General features: G+C 28.0%; 7 protein-coding genes across 7 annotated transcripts; 1 reads left to right on the top strand and 6 right to left on the bottom strand.

Annotated features, from left to right (window-relative positions):
• Positions 1 to 110: 110 nt before the first annotated feature.
• On the bottom strand, positions 111 to 2,730 carry OCT59_029991 (uncharacterized protein; the record flags this gene model as incomplete). Its single annotated transcript, XM_066146361.1, has 8 exons — positions 111 to 502; positions 587 to 1,098; positions 1,172 to 1,470; positions 1,561 to 1,623; positions 1,737 to 1,907; positions 2,118 to 2,415; positions 2,541 to 2,560; positions 2,685 to 2,730. The coding sequence occupies 8 exons, from the start codon at positions 2,728 to 2,730 to the stop codon at positions 265 to 267; spliced, it is 1,647 nt and encodes a 548-aa protein (XP_065995014.1). The 3' UTR covers positions 111 to 264.
• Positions 2,731 to 2,989: 259 nt separating this feature from the next.
• Positions 2,990 to 5,690, bottom strand: OCT59_029990 (uncharacterized protein). The gene is made up of 9 exons (XM_066146360.1): positions 5,526 to 5,690; positions 5,422 to 5,441; positions 5,038 to 5,352; positions 4,774 to 4,954; positions 4,676 to 4,687; positions 4,552 to 4,602; positions 3,866 to 4,471; positions 3,705 to 3,786; positions 2,990 to 3,638 (listed from the first exon to the last, which is right to left on the bottom strand). Exons 1-9 carry the CDS (start codon positions 5,551 to 5,553, stop codon positions 3,275 to 3,277), a joined length of 1,659 nt encoding a protein of 552 aa, XP_065995013.1. The 5' UTR covers positions 5,554 to 5,690; the 3' UTR covers positions 2,990 to 3,274.
• A 492-nt stretch (positions 5,691 to 6,182) lies between these two features.
• Positions 6,183 to 9,104, top strand: OCT59_029989 (uncharacterized protein). Its single transcript, XM_025323933.2, has 2 exons — positions 6,183 to 8,746; positions 8,827 to 9,104. Exon 1 carries the CDS (start codon positions 6,275 to 6,277, stop codon positions 8,123 to 8,125), a length of 1,851 nt encoding a protein of 616 aa, XP_025188903.1. The 5' UTR covers positions 6,183 to 6,274; the 3' UTR covers positions 8,126 to 8,746; positions 8,827 to 9,104.
• A 1,119-nt stretch (positions 9,105 to 10,223) lies between these two features.
• OCT59_029988 (uncharacterized protein) lies at positions 10,224 to 12,433 on the bottom strand (the record flags this gene model as incomplete). Its single annotated transcript, XM_066146359.1, has 6 exons — positions 12,373 to 12,433; positions 12,259 to 12,278; positions 11,858 to 12,184; positions 11,525 to 11,705; positions 11,371 to 11,439; positions 10,224 to 11,299 (listed from the first exon to the last, which is right to left on the bottom strand). The coding sequence occupies exons 1-6, from the start codon at positions 12,398 to 12,400 to the stop codon at positions 10,224 to 10,226; spliced, it is 1,701 nt and encodes a 566-aa protein (XP_065995012.1). The 5' UTR covers positions 12,401 to 12,433.
• A 1,952-nt stretch (positions 12,434 to 14,385) lies between these two features.
• OCT59_029987 (uncharacterized protein) lies at positions 14,386 to 16,499 on the bottom strand (the record flags this gene model as incomplete). The annotated part of the gene is made up of 5 exons (XM_066146358.1): positions 14,386 to 15,434; positions 15,507 to 15,593; positions 15,674 to 15,844; positions 15,995 to 16,303; positions 16,472 to 16,499. The coding sequence occupies 5 exons, from the start codon at positions 16,497 to 16,499 to the stop codon at positions 14,386 to 14,388; spliced, it is 1,644 nt and encodes a 547-aa protein (XP_065995011.1).
• A 760-nt stretch (positions 16,500 to 17,259) lies between these two features.
• On the bottom strand, positions 17,260 to 19,719 carry OCT59_029986 (uncharacterized protein; the record flags this gene model as incomplete). Its single annotated transcript, XM_066146357.1, has 6 exons — positions 17,260 to 18,332; positions 18,423 to 18,488; positions 18,568 to 18,669; positions 18,913 to 19,222; positions 19,298 to 19,317; positions 19,692 to 19,719. The coding sequence occupies 6 exons, from the start codon at positions 19,717 to 19,719 to the stop codon at positions 17,260 to 17,262; spliced, it is 1,599 nt and encodes a 532-aa protein (XP_065995010.1).
• Positions 19,720 to 21,167: 1,448 nt separating this feature from the next.
• Positions 21,168 to 23,386, bottom strand: OCT59_029985 (uncharacterized protein; the record flags this gene model as incomplete). The annotated part of the gene is made up of 9 exons (XM_066146356.1): positions 21,168 to 21,542; positions 21,744 to 21,941; positions 22,052 to 22,114; positions 22,346 to 22,371; positions 22,490 to 22,510; positions 22,590 to 22,691; positions 22,912 to 23,133; positions 23,256 to 23,276; positions 23,359 to 23,386. The coding sequence occupies 9 exons, from the start codon at positions 23,384 to 23,386 to the stop codon at positions 21,168 to 21,170; spliced, it is 1,056 nt and encodes a 351-aa protein (XP_065995009.1).
• Positions 23,387 to 23,432: the final 46 nt, after the last annotated feature.

Raw genomic sequence — 23,432 nt, 5'->3', positions numbered from 1 at the left:
GGGGAAAAAATTGTCTATTAATATATATATATATATATATATATATATATATCACATTTTCCCACTTAAGTAGTACAATCTCTGCATTATCAAACAACTTAGGTTGTATTAATCACGTGAAAATAGTAAATAATAGAATAGATTAATAGTTTATTTCTTGATAAACATAAACAATATACTATAATTTATATATTAAATACATATGTGATTATTATAATATTTTTAATATTTTAATGATGATCTTGCTAACTAAATGTTCACAATCTAAAATTCTAATTCAAAAGTAGTATTATATTCTTGATCATTATATTTATTCCTCGCGTACGCCTTAATTTCCATTTCGCCAAAACATAATTCAAAATAAACAAGTCTATCTTTTCCAAGATGAATATCTGGTAATTCAGTAACAAATTCACCTAATTTTGTTACATCTTTATCATCACAATATTTTATATTATCTTTTGTTGTTAATAATATTTGGAAAAGCATAGAATTTTGTTCACTATATTTACATTAAAAAAAATATATATATATAAATATATATTAGTTTACAAATTAGATTTAATTATAAATCCATAATAATTACCTGTATTCCGGACAATAAGTTTCAGAAAATCTTTCGTTAACTTCAACGACTGTTCCTTTTCTGGCCAACAATTCAAAATATTGAACATAACCACTTGGTCTCTTTCTATGAATATCATCATTGCTTTCAAATTTCCTAAGACCAAACTTTCCGTAATTATATTTTAATACCCTACTTTTAATATGTCTTTTGTTGATTCCATATTTTACTGCCCCACGCACAATAGCAGCAATTGGTTGACGAGGTACTGAAATATGTCTAACTCGATTATTAAATTCTTTTTTAATTCTTCTTTGTAAATATTTCGATTCACTAAATCCTCCAACTAAAAACATTGCAGAACAGTCATTATCGGCATCAAGTTGTCCATTAATTAATCTAATAATTTTGTTAATAATCGGATCAAACATTTTTCTAACATTCTCAAATTTAATTTCAATAATCCATTCATCATCCTCCAAATCATCTATTTCCGGTTCAGTGACATATTGTTTTAATACCGGGCATATTTGCTGCAAAAAAAAAAAAAAAAAATTAAAAAATTTTTTTTATTATAAAAATTGTATCTAATTTAAAAATATTAACCTCTATATCTAAATCGTAATTTTCAAATTCCTCTTCGGTACCAGTAAAAGGCAACTTAACATTTCTGCAAAATTCATGTATTAAATATTGATATTGCCCATAATGATTTTCCTTTAAAAGTTTGATTGCAGCTTCTCCAACTCTTGTTTTAAGAAAATTTATAAATTCTTGATCGACATAAGATCCACCACAAAAATCTCCCGTTCTTATAGTTATTTCACCCAATTCATCTTCGCTTAATAGTGTACGAGTCGTCAAATCAACAGTTCCACCACCACAATCGACAATTAAGAAAGATTCTGGGAATAAAATTAAATAAAATAATGATTCAATTCAAGAATTTTAATCATAAGTAAAATAAAAAGAATTTAAATATTATAGTAACTTACTTCCGACAAAATCATCGAAATTTTCTGAGACGACATTCATACAATATATGGCGGCCGCCTCGGCTGAATAAATTTAAACAAAATTATGGGTTATTTTTTTTTTTTTTTTTTTTTTTTGAAAAAAAAAGATAAATGTAAGATATACATATGTATGTGTATTTTTATTTTAAACTTACGTTCAGTAGTGAATTGTAGCCTGGGAGAATTTAAACTGCCTGTTAAACCAGCCCTGTATACGCAATCTCTCATTATTCCCTTTGATTTTTCAGAAAATTCAGCGGGTACTGAAAGAACCAAAAGTACTTGATTCATAAAATCAATTCCAGGCCAGCGAGTGGTCACAGTCTCTTTAATTAGCTATATACACATATAAATGGATGAATAATCGTTAAAATAAGGTCCTTTTTTTTTAAAAAAAAATAAAAATAAAAAGATAAAATAATAAATTTAATCACCTCTCCTGTAATAATAATTATAATAATAAATATAATTATAAAAGGTTGGATTATTAACTGTGCAAATTATTCGTATGATCACATCAAAAATTTATTATTTACCCATTTCTCTAAGATAATCGGTAATGGCTTTCTTATAACTTAAATTAGGCGGAAGGTAAGGTTTATCTGATTCGGGCATATCACCTAAATGCAATTTAAATAATTCAACTGGTTTGGTCGAAGAATTTTTTTCTTTTCGCTTTGGTTTTTTAGCTAATGCTGGATATCCCCAACATTCAACATCAATAAATTCAATATCATAATTCAGGACAGTATTTGTCTTCATTTGTCCTATTTGTTTCGGCCAAACATCGTTAGTTATAATTTCAGGATTCGTTACATGCGCATATGCGAACCCCTGTGATTTATAGAGAAAAAAAAATAAATCGAATTCATAATGATAAAAAAGTCGTTATAACTTACGACTTATTCTTAAGCTAATTAATTATATACATAAAGTAATTAATAAATTATGTGATTTACCGAGTAAGTTGTGCCGAAATCTTTATATAAACAAAATAAAATAAAAAATAAATAAAAAATAAAAAAAAGATAAGCAACGGTTAATATTCGATTTCTGCGGCGATTATATAATATTTTTTTTCTTATTACAAAATTTTTTTTTACCTATGCCGACGACAACGCGAATATCATTATCTAAATTATCGGACATGATTTTCTGTTCTTTAATATATGATGTATGTATGATATTTGTTTTTTTTCAAAAAAAAAAACAAACTGGGGATGCTGTTTAACTATTTCTATTATTACAATATACCTAACTAACTAACTCTGAAAAATTACGTAAAAAAAATTTTCAAAATGAACCTCTATTTATAAAATTTATTGACATTATCACAGTCCTTACTAGGAAGGAATAAGCCTTTTATTTACATGAAAAAGCTATAAAGGAAAAGATTTACAGAATATATAAACTGCTGCGCGAATAATGCGCATATTGTCTCTTTTATTTAATTCTTTATGTTTACGATAACATCATTTTCAATTTCGAACTTTTTTTAGTCCGCTCGCTCCTTTTACTAATTTTCTTGTAAATATAATTTATAAATTTTGATTCAAAAGGTTTAATATCAGCATGAATTTAAAAATTAAATAATTTAAGATTAAAAAACACATACATATATATATATAAATAAATTATCTGATAATAATGTAAACATTGTTTGATCTAAATAATATTTTACAAAGGAAAATATTTAAATGAGAAATTCAAATATTGCATTTGTTGATTTTCCTTGCTGATTTCTAGCATAAGCACGAATTTCCATTTGACCAAACGTTAAAGTGAATTTTATTGTTCTCTGGAATCCGAGATGTGGATCCGGGAAATCCAATCTTAATTCCCCGACTTTTTTCATCCCGGGTTCATCACAATAAGTTGCTTCGTTCGCGGTCGTAGAATATACTTCTATCGAAAGTTCCGTTTGATTTGCGTAACTAGGGTGTAATTCTAATCCAAATTCTTCATCAGTGTCGACTTCAATACCTCTTTCAACTAAACGTCTGAATTTAAAGATTCTATCATGCGTTTGACGTCTTTCCGGTGGGTCGCCAGGTTTCCTATAAATTTTAATTAAAATATTTAATTTTTTTTTTTAAAAAAAAACGAAAAAAAAAAATTCATACCATAGTGGAGCCAATTCGATTCCATATGATAAAGGTAGCCTTCTGGACTTAATTTTCTTCATATTAAGACCATATTCAAGCGCTTTTAATATTATAATGAATTGTTTAGTTCTTATCAATAAACAAAAATTACAACGTCTATATACAATTTTATTAATTACCTCCTCTGACAATGGCAGCCACTGGTTGGGATGGTACGGAAATATTACTGTTCTTGACTTTACTCGAAAATTCTTCTCTAATTCTTTTTTGTAAATACTTGGATTCACTAAAACCTCCGACCAAGAACATAGCAGAAATGGTGCCACTATTATTAAGTTGTTCACGTATTAATTTAATAATCTTGTTAATTACAGGATCAAACATTCTTTTAACATCTTCAAATTTAAGTTCTATGATCCATTCATCTTCTTCCAATTGTTCTAATTTATCACCCGTGACATATTGTTTTATAATTGGACAAACATCTTCCAAATCCAAATCGAAAGATTTATACTCTTCCTTATTCCCTGTAAACAACAACTTTACTTTTTTACAAAATTCCTGAACCATATATTGTAGTTGTCCGTAATAATTTTCTTGAAGCAATGTCAAAACCGAAGGTCCTATTTTCCCTCCGATAAAAGCAAGAAAACTTTTGTCAACATAAACTCCTCCGCAAAATCCACATGCTCTAATAGTTTTTTCTCCTAATTTATCATTCTCCAATAATTGCCGCGTGGTTAAATCCACTGTGCCACCTCCGCAATCAACAATTAAGAAGTTGGCTAGATCAAAAATTTATAAAATTTATCAGTAATTAATTCATACTCTGAAATAAGCATTAGAAAAAATTAAATATACATACTTCCCACGATATCTAAAATATGCTCCTTTAGCACTTTCATGCAATATACAGCTTTTTTTTTTGAAAGAAAAACGTTAGATAAATTCCAAATAATAATTTTGTAGTTGAACTTGATATTACTTACCAGCTGCCTCAGCTATTAAAACCAAAAAGAAAAAAGATTAATTGATTAATTTATAAATTAAAATTGGACACAAGGCGTTAGCATTGAGATATACTCACGTTCAGTAGTAAATTGTAATTTTTCGGAGCTTTTTGTGTTAATTAAACCTGCTTCATAAATACATTCCCTCATTATTGCCTTTGCTTGATCGGAGAATCCTGCAGGAACTGTTAATATGATCAAAACTTGATCCATGAATTTTACATTTGGCCATCGAGTACCTATTGTCTCCTTGATTAACTATTTATAAAGAATCAAATAAGAATGAGAAAATCTAATCATAACAAGGAAGATCATACTTAAATAAATACAAAAATTCTTACTTTTCCCATACATTTCAAATAATCAACGATGGCTTTTCTATAATTTATGCCTTTAGGCATAACAGGTTTCTCATTGTCAGGCATATTACCTAAATGTAATTTAAAATGCTCGATCGGTTTTGAAGCATTCTGATTTTTTGATTTTCCTTTACTTTTTTTTGGTTTTTTAGCTAACGCCGGAAACCCCCATTCTTCAACATTTTTAAAATTTTTGTCATATTGTAATACTGTATTTGTTTTTAATGGACCGATTTGGTCGGGCCAAGTATCATTCGTGATAATTTCGGTATTTACTTTATGTGCATATGCGAATCCCTAAAAATTTTGCGATGATTTAACGAAAATCCAATAGCTCAAATAAGAAGATTAAAAAGAATAACTTACAGAATATGTTGTCCCAAAATCTATTGGTTTGAATAAATGAATTTTTTTAGCAATGATTTTCTAAATAATAGCGGTATTTAAAGAAAACAACTTTAGATAATTACCAATGGATATAACGACACGAACATCCATGATTTCTTCTATGAAGAAAAAAGAGTTCAGAAAATTCTACCAAAGTAGATATGAAAAAAAGCTCAACGAATTCTATCAGGAAAAGGAAAAACGGAAATGAAGAAGTCCCAACGAATTCAAAGCGGAAGGAAAAAAAAAAAGCCATTATAAATTTGATTTACGTACATTCTTTTCAATTGTCACATTGTGGTTCCGTGTCACATTATACCCGCTATTAAAAAAACCAAGTTTTTGTCTCCGTGTTATATAAACAAAAAGTAAAGCGGTAAGTATCAGCAAGTGATGTACTACAACATTTCCGTCTTTCAAAAAATGGTAATTAAGCGGAATCGGTAGTCTGTTTAATACTTTAATCGTCACGTTATGTTTCAAATAACAGTTTTTAAGAATAATCACTAATCAAATGTCACTATCCACTTTTCCTAAAATGGTAAAATTACAAAAGACGATTTTTGTATACCCAAAATTAAAAATTTCATACGTTTATTCCAATTTCCAATATGCAAGTAGAAAATTACACAACACTAACATTATTATATTGTTTGTTGTATCTTTTTCTGAATCAATCAATAAATGATAATATAAGATTTTCAATTTGATAAGAAATATTGGAATATAAAACTAATTACTTTTTATAGATTTGTATCTCGGGTTTGAATTTTTTTTTTTTTTTTACAAGAAAAAACCAAATAAAGCTTTTTCTTTAGATTTCTTTTATGAAATGGAAAACTCTATGAGCTCTCCTCCTGAAAATACGCATAATCATTCAGATAATCCAGATATTAAAAATCCAGATACTACAAATAATCCGGATAATCCAAATACTTCGAATAATCCAGATAATAATCCAGATAATTCAAATAATCTAAATAATTCAAATAATCCAAATTATCCAAATTATCCAAATAATACAAAGAATCCTAATAGGAAAATTACTCTTGGGAGTATTAAGACTATTATTCAAAATTTTTTTATAGAAGAAGATATTTCAAATATGGACCCTCAAGATATTCAAACAGTACTTTCCGGTTTACTCGATGAATACAAAAATTCTACCAAACCTCAAGAAATGATACAAGTCAACGTAAAACATCTTCCTGGGGAAGCATTTCCTATTACAGTTCAATCAACTGATAATTTCGAACAAAGATCCAATGAACCACCTAAAGACAAGAAGGATAATAATGATAAGGAATCAAAAGAATCAAAAGAATCAAAGGAATCAAAGGAATCAAAGGAATCAAAAGATTTGAAAGAACTAAAAGAAAAATTAAAAGAGAAAGATAAAGAACTCAAAAAAAGAGAAAGAGAACTCAAAGAGAAAGAGAAAGAGGAAGAAAAATTAAAAAGATGCATTAGAGAAAGTGAAATCGGATGGGATAATAAAGAAAAAGCATGGGCTAATACGGTAAACCAATTGAGTAATGAAAAATCGAAACTTGAAAGTAAACTTGAGCATACTATTTATACTATTAACGCTTGGAATGAAAGATACGATCAATTAGAAGAACAACTGAAAAATAAAAGGAAGGATTATATTGAGCTTTACAAAAAGAATGAAGAGTTAAGAAATGAAGCATCCCAATATCAGTCAGCTTTAGGAGATGCTAGGAATTATCGTTTGGGTGATAATGACGCCAATAATCCTACTCAACTTACAATAGAGATCGGGATTATACAAGATAAAATTAATGAATTTTGTAAAATAAAGGGGGGTGTTGATATAAATGAACAAAATTTAGCACGACTTTTATCGGAACAGTTCAATTGTAAATATTCTGAAGGAGATAAAGTTCTTCCTAAGGCTGCTCTACAAAGAATTATTGTTGAAACTATTATTACAAGAACTAATGAATATCTGACCAAAGGATTCCAACCAGAAATTAATGATAACAGAATCTTGAACAAATATCTTGAATTAGATATTATGAACTCAACAAAAAATTATTTGTCAAAGATAAATACATTAATCAATTCCCGAACTGGTACAGACGAAGTTAGTTTTGCAGCTCCAAAAAAAATTCAACAACTTGTTTACGCGGTTCTTGGGGATCGTGGATTTGGATTAAGCAGTGATAAAAGAGAACATGAATTCGTTCAGGGACTCAACGATGAAATTATTAAGTATATGAGCCAATTTCGTACAATTAAAAAAGCTGATAAAAGAAAAGAAAATGAAGATATGTTAGCAGAAATTATTAGAAATGTTATTAAAATGTTCGTTTTCCGTATAAAAGTTTTAGAACCGCCAGCTGAACTTATATGGATTGAAAAAGATACGAAAGTTGATGCAACATTAATGGAAGTAGGAAATTTAGAAGATGATAATTATGATGATTGGGTCGTAAATTTATGTAGCTTTCCATTAATATGTGTAGAACCGAATTCAGAAACAAATCGTAAAGTTCTTGTTCCTGCAAAAATTCTAGCGGTTAAAGCTGAACAAAAATCATTAGGGTCTAAAATAATAAAAAATTTAAGTTTATTTCATAACAATAACAAATCGCAACAACCAGGAGCTGATGAAGCTGGAAAACCGACCAAAAAGAATTCTATGGACATTAGTAACTGACAAAAAGTTAAACGTGATGATTTTAAATATTTGGGTCTTTTTTTTCGATAGATAAGTATTTACAATTTCTACACTTTTTATTAAATATATAAATTTTATATTAATAAACTTCTAAGAAATCTAAACTATATTTAAAGGATTTATATTAGTATATAGAAACAAGCCCTATCTTCTCCAAAATTAGCAATTTAATTATATCCGAGTGGTATTTGATCTATTTTATTATTGGGTTCATAATCACAATCTTAGCTATATTTATATTGTAACTCTCATTTGATGATTTTAGCAATATTAGAATATGTTAAAGCAAATAGATGATGTCATCACCACCACTCTCAAATTCCTATTTTTTTAATACACTCTTCTGATTTGTAATTATGAAATTAGTTTATTAGTTTATCCATAACTAATTTTTTACATTTAATTTATTTTCGAGTATATTTATACGTGTCCAATTTACAACTTTATATTAATATAAATCTAAATTAAAACTATACAAATTTTAACACTTGATCAATTTATATATATTAAATGACGTATAAATAACTAATCAACCAATTTAACCGAGATATGTCTGATCGTAGAATTACGTACAAAAGAATTACGTTCAGTTGTAAACTTGTAATTTCAACTTTCCTAATTGAAAAATCTATTCTGAGCTTTATCTTTTTTTTTTAATAACTTGTTATGCAAATACTTAGGGTTTTTATTTGAAGAATATTTCCAAAAAATTTCTACAGATTTTGAAGATGATAAATCTTTATTTTTACAAAATTGTTTGGGGTGAAGTAAGATTTCCCCATTTAATAAGATTTTAATAATTAGAAATATGAATTGTGTTAGTTTTGAATAAACCAATGTGTTAGCCAGATATTATTTGTAATAATCCAGGATCTGATCGATTAGAATACGCGAATCTCTAACAATTGATATTATTATTATTATTATATATAAAATAAATCTTTATTGACTCAAATAATATTATCTTACAGAAAGTGTGGAAACTTTATTTTTAAAATTAATGAGCGTTAATATCGTATCATATACCATTATAGAGATTTAAAATTTTTAAAGTCGTTAAAACTTATAGCAATTACTACGCGAATATACATTTTTAATGGAAGAATATTGTGTGTTAGTTGTTCTGCACAAAAATTTTTTTCATTCTTTCCTCAAGAAGAAATTAATAACCACTCATGGTTGTGTTTGTCAGAACGAATAATTATAAGCATAATATCATTGATTCAGATTTCCGTGATGAGATCATTCTAAATTGAAGAAATATTTGCAAACATATAACGTAGAGTGAGCATTCCCTAGAAAAGTGCTGAACACGGAATGAATTCGAATGAGCATATTTTGGCAATTATACACGGATTTTAATTAATAAAGATTAAAATTTTTTTTATATATTATAAGACTGCATCCCAATGCACAATCTGGTAACTATTTAATACAAAAAAAAATAAAAATAAAAACGAATTGATTTTTATCCGATCCGGGTGAATTTTCAATCCGTTTTAATTTTCTCTCTTTTTTATTTTTTGAAAACAATTTTTTTTATTATATTATGCATTGATAGATATTATTTACGGATTGACGGATTGCAACTCTACGGCCAAGATAAGCAATTTTAGAATTGATTCTGGTAGACATTTATGTGAACAAAGTCATTAAAGTTTTTAACAATAAATATTTTTTGATTGGACAAAATAAAATATAATATTTATGCCGATATTGATATTAGTATGGCATTCATACCAAGTTTTGTCGAAAGATCAAATCATTGGTAAACTGTGCAGTTATTTTTGATTAATTTCAGTAGAACGATGGATTCTCCCTAATAAATTGTTGCAGAAACATACGAATACAATAAAATAGTATAGTACAAACATACAGTAACAAATTGCTATTTCGTGTTGCGATTACGATTAGAACTGCGACTAGAATCTTTAAATCCAGATTAAGGGATGAATAACGCCACCTTAATCGATTTGTTTGAGACAAATTCTGATTTTCTATTTATTGACTGTATTATAATTTTATTTAAAAAATGAGTCGCTAATGCTTGTACATTATAAATATAATATACATTATATTAACTTAATTCTAATTCAAATCTAGTATTATAGGTTCTTCCATTTTGTAAACTTTTTGCTTTAGCAACGATTTCCATTTTTCCAAAAATTAATGAAAATTCAACTTTACGGCTTCTTCCAAGATGAGCATCCGGTAAATCTATAGTTAATTTACCAAGTAGTTTCATACAAGATTCATCATAAAATTCAGTAATATTTAAATTAGTTGTTATATATATTGGAAATGAAATGACAGTTTGAGCTGGTTTATGAGGTTTATAATTATTAGAAAATTCCTGATCAACTTCTATTCTTGTACCACGTGTAACGAAGCAATCAAATATTCTAATTCTGTCTACATTTCCCTCTTTCTTTATTTGATAATTTGGGCCTGTCGGATCTCCTACTTTCCAATCTCTATGCCTTGTAATACCATAAGTATATTTCAAAGTGCGATCTACTATTGTGCTCATTTTGAGTCCATAATCACAAGCTCCACGAACAATAGCCGCGATAGGTTGTCTTGGAACAATAATTGGTGGAACTAATTTTCTGAATTCTTCTTTAACTCTCATTTGCAAATACTTTGATTCACTAAATCCTCCGACAAGAAACATAGCTGAGCATTTATTCTTACTAGAACTAAGTTGCCCACGAATTAATCTAATAATTTTTCCAATAACAGGATCAAACATAGATTTTAGATCTTCAAAATTTATATCAATAATCCAGTCATTTTCTTCCATTTTTTCTTTGATATCATCTTTACAATATTGTTTTAAAACAGGGCAAATGTCTTCAATATCAAATTCGAAAGGTTCAAAGCCAGCTGGATCCCCCGTAAAGTGAAATTTCAATTTCTGACAGAATTGTTGTATCATATATTGCATTTGATTATAATTATTTTCTCTAAGCATATTAATAGTCGATTGACCAAGCTTACGACTAAGAAATTTAAGAAATTCTCGGTCAACATAAGATCCACCACAATAATCTCCAGTTCGTTCAGTAATCTCACTGAGTTTATTATGCTTTAGTAATTTACGCATTGTAAGGTCAACAGTTCCACCTCCACAATCAACCACCATAAATGACGCTATTCACAATCAAAGATAATATTAATAAAATATATTGTTTTACACATTAATTTAAAAGTAAAATACAAACCATTAATTGGAATCATTCCTTTATCATGTTCATTAAGGTTCCGCATGCAATAAATTGCAGCAGCTTCAGCTAATAGAGCACAAATTAATACATAAATGTTCAAATAAATAAAACGAAATAAATTTAAGAAAGAATTAAGTTATTTTTAACTTACGTTCAGTTGTAAATTCAACTTTCTTTGATTCTTTACTGTCCGTCAAACCAGCATTATAAAGGCATTTTCTCATAGTATCTTTTGCATGATCATTAAACTCTGCAGGAACGCTTATAACGAGAAGAACATGTTCAAAGAATCTTAATCCATCCCATCGAGTAGTAACAGTTTCCTTAATTAACTATTTAGAATAAAAAAATTTTATACGAAATTTTTTTTTTAAAAAAAAATCGACTTTTCGGAACATTTTATTATTACCTTTCCTAGATTCATAATATAAATTGGGAGTTTTAAATAACTAATCTTGTTTACTCAGAAATTGCATTTGATTACGAAATTTATAAATTTATACTTTTTTTTACCTAATTCGTGCAAATAATCACTTATTGCTTTTTCGTAACTTAGTTGATGAGGGAGTGGAGGTTTTTCATTTTGTGGAATATTTCCTAAGTGAAGTTTAAAAAGTTCTACAGATTTTGATGATGAATCTTTATTTCTACGATTTATTTTTTTGGCTAAAGCAGGATTTCCCCATTTAATAACATTTTGATAATTGGAATCATACTGAAGAACTGTATTAGTTTTCAATGAACCAATTTGTTGGGGCCAAATATCGTTTGTAATAATTTCAGGATTATTTTGATTAGAATATGCGAATCCCTAACAATTAATTAATATTATAATTACATACAAGAGTAAATTATTATTAATTGATGACAATCAAATTAACTTACTGAAAATGTGGTTCCAAAATCTGATCATAAATTAAGATACAATTATTTTATTAATAATAACTTATTTTTTGTTTCAATAAAGGTCAATAAATTTCTTAATTCTTAAATCTTTACCTATAGCAACTACTACACGTGTATCCATTGAAAGTTGGGCAATTGTTACACCAAATTCTTTGCTTCATCCTTTTTTCTGGAAAAAGCTTCCTATTTATAACTGTGCAAAATTCATTTTTGAATCATCCATTTTAGTCATTTTCCGGAGAAAAGTTTGTTCGTTCCGGTTGCAACATAATATTATAAAACAGTAATGATAGACGAAAATATATTTTATTTTCGTACGACACTTATTGCTGCGGCCAAATTATAAATATGTAATCCAATTCCAATGGTTCATGATTACTTTTAAAATATAACATGAAATAAAATATCTTGTTTATATTATCTTTGTTTGTAAATAGTGTGGTTGATTGTGGAAGTGGAACTTTTGACCTTAAAAATCATTAAAACATAATAAACTGGGATGGATCTTACGTCGACAGAAAATTGAGAATTTATTAAATTTTTTAGCATAAATTTAGTCAATCGACCATAAATCTGCTTAGAGAAACATGATACATTTATGTCAAAAAATTAAAATTTCATTTTACAAAAATTTCAATTGTTTTTGAACTTTTCAAATTCGAATTTGATATTGAATAAATTTGCCCCGTTCATTGTAAAGATGATATTAAAAATAAAGATGAAAGAAAAAGATTGGATTATTGATATAAATTTCGAAGATTTAAAGTCTATGTTTGATCCAACTATTGGAAATCATTAGATTAATTCGTTGAGCAACTTGGTTCTAGCAAGGATAATTGATATGTTTTGCTATATTCCTTGTCAGAGGGTTTAATGAATCAAAATATGGGTTAGAGAAGAATCGGAAAATTAGTCGCACTAATTATCGGAAGTCGATATGTTTTCTATGGCTTATATACCTTCTGAACCAAGTACAACTCATCTTTCATTTGAGAATAAACAATTGAATTAAATGCTAAATTTTGTGATGAACCTGATGAATTATGCTCATCTCGGATTTATCGTAAAGTTAAATTTTGGAAAAACGGAAATAGTTGCTAAAGCAAGAAATTTGCGAAATAGAAGTTTCATAATTCTAGTTTTGAATTAGATTTTAGAAACCAATGTAAACCCTTTTTTATTAAATAAATGCTTATAAAAATAAATTTATTGTCCTTTAAACTTTAAGAAAATGCAATATACCGTACGATTCAAGATTAAAAGTTCATTTACAAGACGATGATCGGATTAAACCAAAGAACTTGCGCGTATGTAAGGATTATATGCTCGTATATTTTTTGATACACATTTATGTGAAAATAAATTCTATAACACTTAAAATCGTGTTTTTTAAAACATCTCACTTTCAACCCAATAAGCTAAGTAAAAATTTTGATATTTATAGAGCGTATCCCTTTTATTACGTAGATAATTAATAAAAATAATTTATTAGATTAAGAAACGCGTGTTAAAAATAGAGTTGAAGAGTTTAGAATTTAGGAATTTCTGCGTATGCTAACTAACGAATTGGATTGCCTAAAATTACGCCTAGATTAGAAACCCTAAAAGTCTATACAAAAAGTATATAGAAAGTGAGGAATAAATCTTTCAAAAGATCGTTATTTATATGTACAGTTAATATATCAGATATCATGATCAAGCACATTACGACCAGCCGTCTAAAAAAAGTAAAAAATGAACCACGTTGTATTAACAACCAATTTTATCTTTTTTTTTTAGTCACGTGATTTAAACTGATAAAGAATCCGTTTAGGATATTTAAAATTGAAAGGTTATATAATAGCTGTACAATTAGTACGTTTTTTATTTTATCACTTAGTTTAGCGAGTGTTAACTCATAAAAATTGAAGTTATACTCTTGCTGCATACAGAATTTAAAATGGAACTTTAGGACAGCTCGTCCAAATAATAATATTGATCAGACATTCCGATTAGATTGTATGTCACTATTAAAGAGTATTCGTCGCTTTCATTTTTACCATATAGTAAATCATTAATTTTATTTTCATGTGACACAAATAAAAATTCATGATGCTATGTATTAAATTAAAAATCTAATTCGAATATAGTTTCATAGCTTTTTCCAGTATTAACATTTCTTGCTTTAGCAACAAGTTCCAGTTTTCCAAAAATTAACGAAAATTCAATTTTACGGCTTTTTCCAAGATGAACATCTGGTAATTTTATTTGTAATTCACCATGATATCTCATACCAGGTTCATTACAAAATTTGGCATTTAATTCAGTTGTTGTATATATTGGAAATGAAATAGATTTTTGTTTTGGATCAGGAGGAATATAAGTATCGGAAAATTTCTCATCAACTCCTACTTTTGTACCACGCGTTACTAACCTATCAAACTCATAAGTCAAATATTGAGCTTCTGGTACTATTTGACTTTTTGGATCTCCTGCTCTCCGGTATCTAGCTACTTTAATTCCATAAGTATATTTCAAAGTACGATCTACTATCGTACTCATTTTAAGTCCATAGTCGCAAGCCCCACGAACAACAGCCGCGATAGGTTGCCTTGGCACAATAATTGGTGGTCCGAATTCTTCTTTAACTCTCATTTGTAAATATTTTGATTCGCTAAATCCTCCCACAAGGAATATAGCGTTGCATACTTCATTACTAGAACTAAGCTGTCCACGAATTAGTCTAATAATTTTTCCAATAGCTGGATCAAACATAGATTTTAGATCTTCAAATTCTATGTAAATAATCCAATCGTCGTCTTCCATTTTTTCTTTAATTTCATCATTACAATATTGTTTCAAAATGGGACATATTTCTTCAATATCAAATTCAAAAGGTTCAAAACCAACTGGATTGCCCGTAAAATGGAATTTTAATTTTGAACAGAATTGCTGTATCATATATTGCAATTGACCATAATTATTTTCTGTAAGCAGGTTTATGGTCGCTCGACCAAGTTTACGACTAAGAAATTTAATAAATTCTCGATCAACATAAGATCCACCACAAAAATCTCCAGTTCGTTCAGTAATTTCACTAAGTTTGTTATCTCTTAATAATTTACGTGTTGTAAGATCAACAGTTCCACCTCCACAATCAACCACCATGAATGATGCTATTTATAAACAGAGATTTTGTTAACAAAAGTTTACTTCTTTCATATTAAATTGTAAAGTAAAATACAAACAATTAACTGGGACCAATCTTTTATTTTGTTTATTTTGTTTATTTTGTTCTTCAAGATTTCGCATGCAATAAATTGCAGCAGCTTCAGCTAAATATTACAAATAACATAATAAATAAAAATGAAATAAATACTCTTAAAAAAAAGAAAAGAATTTTATTTTTACTTACGTTCAGTTGTAAATTCAATTTTATTTGATTCTTTACTGTTCGTCAATCCAGCATTATAAAGACACTTTCTCATAGTATCTTTTGCACGATCATCAAACTCTGTGGGAATACTTATAACAAGAAGAACGTGTTCAAAGAATTTTAAACCATGCCATCGAGTAGAAATAGTTTCTTTTATCAACTATTTAAAAAATAATTAAAATAAAAACTATTTGAAAAAAAATAATTTTTATGAAGTAATTTTATACCTTTCCTAGATTTACAAAATAATAAATTAATTATAGAATAAAATAGGAAATTACGTATTTAAATTGGTTTTACCTGATTCACGTAAATAATCACTTATTGCTTTTTCACAACTTAATTGATGAGGAAGCGGGGGTTTTTCATTTTGAGGAAGATTTCCTAAATGAAGTTTAAAAAGTTCTACAGATTTTGAAACGGATAAATTTTTAGTTTTACGAGTTTGCTTTTGGGCCAAAGCAGGATTTCCCCATTTAATAACATTTTGATAATTGGAATCATATTGAAGAACTGTATTAGTTTTCAATGACCCAATTTGTTGAGGCCAAACATCATTTGTGATAATTTTGGGACTTGCTCGGTTAGCATATGCGAATGAGCGAATCCCTAATAATTGATATTATTTATATTATTTATATTCGCAATAAAATTTAATTGTTTTATTGAATAAATAAATAAATTACAGAAAACGTGGTTCCAAAATCTAATAATAAAATTAATGAATTAAATAATGTTCATTTTAATAAAAGATATTAAAACTTTCTCAATTCTTACCTATAGCAACCACTACACGTGTACCCATTTTTTAGTAAAAGAATACTGCGTGTTCTTTTTCAAGGAAAAAACGCATCCTATTTATAACCAAAATAAGGTTCAAAAAACTTGTTTTATTACTTTATTACACCACGCATTTTAGTGATACAACGATGTATATATGAAAATGATTTGCACAAAAGCAGAAATTAGAGATTGAATGAACTGAAAAGCAAGGGGTTTAAATTTTCACAATTGGCTGCATTTATCTATTTTCACGCGATAGCCATAAAAAAATGTGAAGTAAATACACGATTATTGTACCAAGTAATAACAATTCGGTTATATCAATATTCAAATGAAAGACGATTAGACGACTTAGACGTGCTGGTAATTTCTATTAACTATTTTCATTTGTACCACGTATAACTTGCGCAGTTGTGAACTTATTTGGTAGTCTATCTGTTACTTAAATTCTATAAGTACATTTCCATGATAGTGTAATAAATAACTGTGTAAGTGATTTTTCGAATTCGATTTTTCATTTTGGTACGCTAACGTAGTATATGTAAATCCCTGGATAATTATTACAAAACTAATTATAACTTTAACGGACCAATAATTTTATCTCAAACTGTTACGCGGGTATCAAATGAAATTAGTGTTTATCATCCAAGAAGTCTTTAATAGTATAAATTTCATTTGCACATATGTTGCGCCATGATATTAAACGATATTAAGGTTATGTATTTAAATAAAACCTTTATTCTATTTCATAGGATTCGAAACGAACAATAATAAGATCTACATCAATTTTTAAAATCTAATTCAAAACTAGTATCATAGGTTCTTCCATTCTGTAAATTTTTTGCTTTAGCAACAAGTTCCAATTTTCCAAAAATTAGCGAAAATTCAACATCAAGATCTAATCCAAGATGAACATCTGGTAATTCTATTCTTAATGTACCGAGTAATTTCATACCAGGTTCGTCACAAAATTCAGCACTTAATTCAGTTGTTTTATATATTGGAAATGACATTGCAGTCTGATCTGGCATAGCAGGACGTGTAATTGTACGAAATTCCTCATCAACTCCAACTTTTGTACCTCGTGTAACGAAATGGTGAAATATCGCAATTTTAGTTTCATCATTTCCCTTAAAATTTTTTTTTCTATATATTGGATCTTCGTCTTCCCAATTTCTATGAGTTCCAAGTCCATAAGTATATTTCAAAGTACGTTCCACTATTGTACTCATATCGAGTCCATAATCACAAGCGCCACGAACAATAGCTGCGATAGGTTGCTTTGGTACAATAATTGCTGAAACTAATTTTCCGAATTCTTCTTTAACTCTCATTCGTAAATATTTTGATTCACTAAATCCTCCTACAAGAAATATAGTAGAGCATTTATCTTTGCTAGAATCAAGTTGTCCACGAATTAATCTAATAATTCTTCCAACAACCGGATCGAACATAGATTTTAAATCTTCAAAATTTATATCAATAACCCAATCATTTTCTTCCATCTCTTCTTTGATATTATCATTACAATACTGTTTCAAAATAGGACAAATTTCTTCAATATCAAATTCATATGGATCAAATTCATTTTGATTTCCTGTAAAATGAAACTTCAATTTTTGACAGAATTGTTGTATCATGAATTGCATTTGACCATAATTATTTTCTCTAAGCAGATTTATAGTCGATTCACCAAGCTTACGACTAAGAAATTTAAGAAATTCTCGGTCGACATAAGATCCACCACAAAAATCTCCAGTTCTTTCAGTGATTTCACTGAGTTTGTTATCTCGTAATAATCTACGTGTTGTAAGGTCTACAGTTCCGCCTCCACAATCAACAACCATAAATGACGCTAAAAATAAATAGATAATGTTAATGAAGTAAGTATCCTTCTTACATATAAGTACAGTATATACATTAATTTTAAAATAAAATCACAAACCATTAATTGGGATCATTTCATTCTGTCCCTTAAGATTCCGCATGCAATAAATTGCAGCAGCTTCAGCTAAATATTACAAATAATATAATAAATAAAATGAAATAAATGCTAAAAACAAAAGAATTTTGCCTTTAATTTACAGTACGTTCAGTCGTGAATTCAACTTTCTTTGATTCTTTACAGTCCGTCAACCCAGCATTATAAAGACATTTTCTCATAGTATTTCTTGCACGATCATCGAACTCTGCTGGAATGCTTATAACGAGAAGAACATGTTCAAAGAAACTTATCCCGTGCCATCGGGTAGAAATAGTTTCCTTAATCAACTATTTAAATAAAATTAAAACGATCCAATTATTCTGAATTTTTTTTTTTTTAAAAAAAATTAATTATATGTACCTTTCCTACATAATAAGTTTTAACATGCTATAAGTATGAATTAAGAATTGCATTTTTAAATCACATAATTTGTAAATTTAATTTGTTTTACCTAATTCGCGTAAATAATCACTTATTGCTTTTTCATAATTTAATTGATAGGGAAGTGGTGGTTTTTCATTTTGTGGAATATTTCCCAAATGAAGTTTAAAAAGTTCTACAGTTTTTGAAGATGATAAATCTTTATTTTTACGAGCGTGTTTTGATTGTTTTTGGGCTAAAGCAGGATTTCCCCATTTAATAACATTTTGATAATTAGAATCATATTGAAGAACTGTATTAGTTTTCATTACACCAATTTGTTGAGGCCAAACATCATTTGTAATAATTTCAGGATCTGCTCGATTAGAATATGCGAATCCCTAACAATCGTTATTATTTTGCAATAAAAATTATTTATTTATAAAATTAAATTCGGAATCTCATGATTAACTTACCGAAAATGTAGTACCAAAATCTATTTGTAAAATAAACGGTTAATTTATTGTTAGTATTTATATATTTTATTAAAAGACTACACTATAAAAAAAGAAAATTCGGAATCTGTCCTGAAAAGTATGGAAAATGTCCGGAAAATTTCCGTGCGTCCGGAAAACATTCGGAAACGGTCACGTTTTGGAACACTTTCCGGACGCACAAATTCCAGACATTTTCTTGACACTCCAGAATTTGTCCAGAATTTGTCCAGAATCGAGCGTCCGGAAAATGTTCCAAAACATGACCGTTTCCGAATGTTTTCCGGACGCACGGAAAATTTCCGGACATTTTCCATACTTTTCAGGACAAATTCCGAATTTTCTTTTTTTATAGGGCTATATATAACTTTCTTACCTATTGCAATTACTGCACGAATATCCATTTTTTTTTTGTAAAAAAAAAAATCATAAATAAATACTGCGGTTGTTTGATAGAATTTTTTAACTAATTTACATCAAAAATATTTCAAAAAGCTTCCTATTTATAATTATTTACTATCAACCATTTTAGTACATTTTCCGGAGAAAAGGTTTATTTATCCCGATGTGATATAATATTAAATAGTAATGATTGCTTGTTACATCAAACTACCAAAAAAACGAATATACAGTTTTTAAAATTATTATTCAGTCATTACAGTGCATGTTATCTTTTCCGGACATTTCAATATATTTTTTGGACAAAAACAAAAAAAAAAACACCGAAAAATAACCAGATAATATATGGAAATATCTGTAAATGTCCGGAAATACAACATGCCGCACTGCACTGCGAGAAAATATTCAAAAAATTGCTTATTTCAGGAATATTTTTCAAAAATTTTAAACTACATACCACTGTTTTTTAGCTAACTAATAATCCAAATTTAATAAATTTATACCATTGAGTTCGTCTTAATGAGAGGAATCTAATGGTAATGATTTTATTTTCTAACTTTAATATTTACTAAGATACAATACGAAGTGATTTTTTAGTTGACAGAGATGAGAGATGTTTCGGGTTCTCCCGTAGATCTGAAATTGCATTTGATTACGTCATTACGAAAATTATGAGTTTAATTTAATCCGCATAAATTGATGAAGAAGTAGAGGTTTTTACTTTGAGAAATGTTTTTTAAATGAAGTTTAAAAAGTTTTACAGGTTTTGGTGATGAATCTTTATTTCTACGAGATTGTCTTTGCGCTAAAGCGGGATTTCCTCATTTAATCATAACATTTTGATAATTTGACCCAATTTGTTGAGGCAAAGTATCGATTGTAATAATTTCGGGACTTGCTAGATTAGCATGTGCGAAACTCTAATAATTGATATTATTTTTCGCAATAAATTCAATTATTTCATTAAATAAATTAAATAAATTAATGACTCGAAATAATTAATTAATTACAGGAAATGTGGTTCCAAATCTAACAATAAAACCAACGAATTAAGTAACGTTTCATTTCAATAAAGTAATTAAAACTTTATTAATTCTTACCTATAGCAACTACTACACGAGTACCCATTTTTTAGTAAAAGAATACATGTTCACTTTGAAAAAACGCTTCCTATTTAAAACTAAATTCAGTTGTTTAACCGTATATCGATCAATATCCAAGTGAAAGAATGATTAGACGTTCTAGTAAATTTTATTATATTTAATATATTGAATTAAAATAATAATTTTAGTTACGCGAGTGCCAAATGAAGAAGTATCACAGAAGTCGAATAGTATAAAATTTCATTAGCGCATACGTTACGCAATGATATTATAACTACTATAAAAGCCTTTATTTTTATTTCGTGCGACACTTTAAAATTCGAAATGAAATAGGTAATCTACATTAATTATTAAAAATCTAATTCAAAACTAGTATCATAGATTCTTCTATACCGTAAATTTTTTGCTTTAGCAACAAGGTACAATTTTCCAAAAATTAGCGAAAATTCAACTTTACGATCTAATCCAAGATGAACATCTGGTAATTCTATACTTAACGTACCAAGTAGTTTCATACCAAGTTCGTCACAAAATTCAGCGCTCGATTCAGTTGTTATATATCTCGAATGACATCCCGGCTCAAGAGGATATCTAACTATATGAAATTCCTCATCAATTCCAACTTTTGTACCTCGTGTAACGAAACGATGAAATTTCGTAATTTTAGTTTTATCATTTCCCTTAAAATTTTTTTTCTGTCTATCGGGTCTCCGTCTACTCAATATCTATGAGTTTTAATCCATAAGTATACTTCAAAGTACGATCCACTATTGTGCTCGTTTTGAGTCTACAGTCTAACCTCGATATACCGATATACTATTAAAAACTTGTTATACCGATAAAATTTTATTTTCCTACTATATGTGAGGACATATAAATATCGGTATAACTTTGATATAACGATATTTTCTGAAAATTTCATATACTGTATGTTCCGACATATCGTTATATAAAGGTTTGACTGTATAGTCACAAGCACCACGAACAATAGCTGCGATAGGTTGCTTTGGTATAATAATTGATGAAACCAATTTTCCGAATTCTTCTTTAACTCTCATTTGTAAGTATTTTGATTCGCTAAATTCTCCTACAAGAAGTATAGCAGAGCATTTACTGTATCTTTGCTAGAATCAAGTTGTTCACGAATTAATCTAATAATTTTTCCAACAACTGGATCAAACATAGATTTAAATCTTCAAAATTTATATCAATAACCCAATCATATTATCATTACAATCATAAGAGGACAAATTTCTTCAATTTCAAATTCAAATGGATCAAATTCATTTTTGATTTCCTGTAAAACAAAATTTCAATTTTTGACAGAATTGTTGTATCATGTATTGCATTTGACCATAATTATTCTCTCTAAGCAGATTTATAGTCGATTCACCAAGCTTACGACTAAGGAATTTAAGAAATTCTCGATCGACATAAGATCCGCCACAAAAATCTCCAGTTCTTTCGATGATTTCACTGAGTTTGTTATCTCTTAATAATCTACGTGTTGTAAGGTCTACAGTTCCACCTCCCAATCAACAATCATAAATGACGCTAAAAATGAATAAGTAGATAGTGTTAATGAAGTATCCTTCTTCCACAATAATTTTTAAAATAAAACCACAAACCATTAATTGGGATCATTTCATTCTGTCCCTTAAGTTCCGCATACAATAAATTGCAGCAGCTTCAGCTAAATATTACAAATAATATAATAAATAAATGAAATAAATGCTAAAAAACAAAAGAATTTTGCCTTTAATTTACAGTACGTTCAGTTGTAAATTCAACTTTCTTTGATTCTTTACAGTCCGTCAACCCAGCATTATAAAGACATTTTCTCATAGTATATCTTGCACGATCTTCGAACTCTGCTGGAATGCTTATAACGAGGAGAACATGTTCAAAGAAACTTATCCCGTTCCATCAGGTAGAAATAGTTTCCTTAATCAACTATTTAAAATAAAATTAAACCGACCTAATTATTCTTTTTTTTAAAAAAAAAATTAATTATATGTAAGTTTTATCATGCTATAGTAAGTTTTAATAATTGCATTGTTAAATTGCATAATTTGTAAATTTAATTTGTTTTACCTAATTCGCGTAAATAATCACTTATTGCTTTTTCATAATTTAATTGATAGGGAAGTAGTGGTTTTTCATTTTGTGGAATATTTCCTAAATAAAGTTTAAAAAGTTCTACAGTTTTTGAAGATGATAAATCTTTATTTTTACGATCGTGTTTTGATTGTTTTTGGGATAAAGCAGAATTTCCCCATTTAATGACATTTTGATAATTAGAATCATATTGAAGAACTGTATTAGTTTTTATTGCACAGGCAAAACATCATTTGTAATAATTTCAGGATCTGCTCGATTAGCATATGCGAATCCCTATTATTTTCGCAATAAAAATTAATTATTTATGATTAACTTACCGAAAAATGTGGTACCAAAATCTATTTGTAAAATAAACGGTTAATTCATTGTTAGTATTTATATATTTTAACATTTTAACAAAAGGTTATTTGTAATTCTTACCTATTGCAACTACTGCACGAATATCCATTTTTTTAAAAAAATTTGAATACTGATGAAAAAATATTATAATTATA

The sequence above is a fragment of the Rhizophagus irregularis genome, chromosome 9 (genome assembly GCF_026210795.1).
Source record: "Rhizophagus irregularis chromosome 9, complete sequence".
NCBI classification, from domain to species: domain Eukaryota; kingdom Fungi; phylum Glomeromycota; class Glomeromycetes; order Glomerales; family Glomeraceae; genus Rhizophagus; species Rhizophagus irregularis.
The sequence above is the reverse complement of the archived record's forward strand: the minus strand, read 5'-3'. Positions and strand labels throughout refer to the sequence as shown.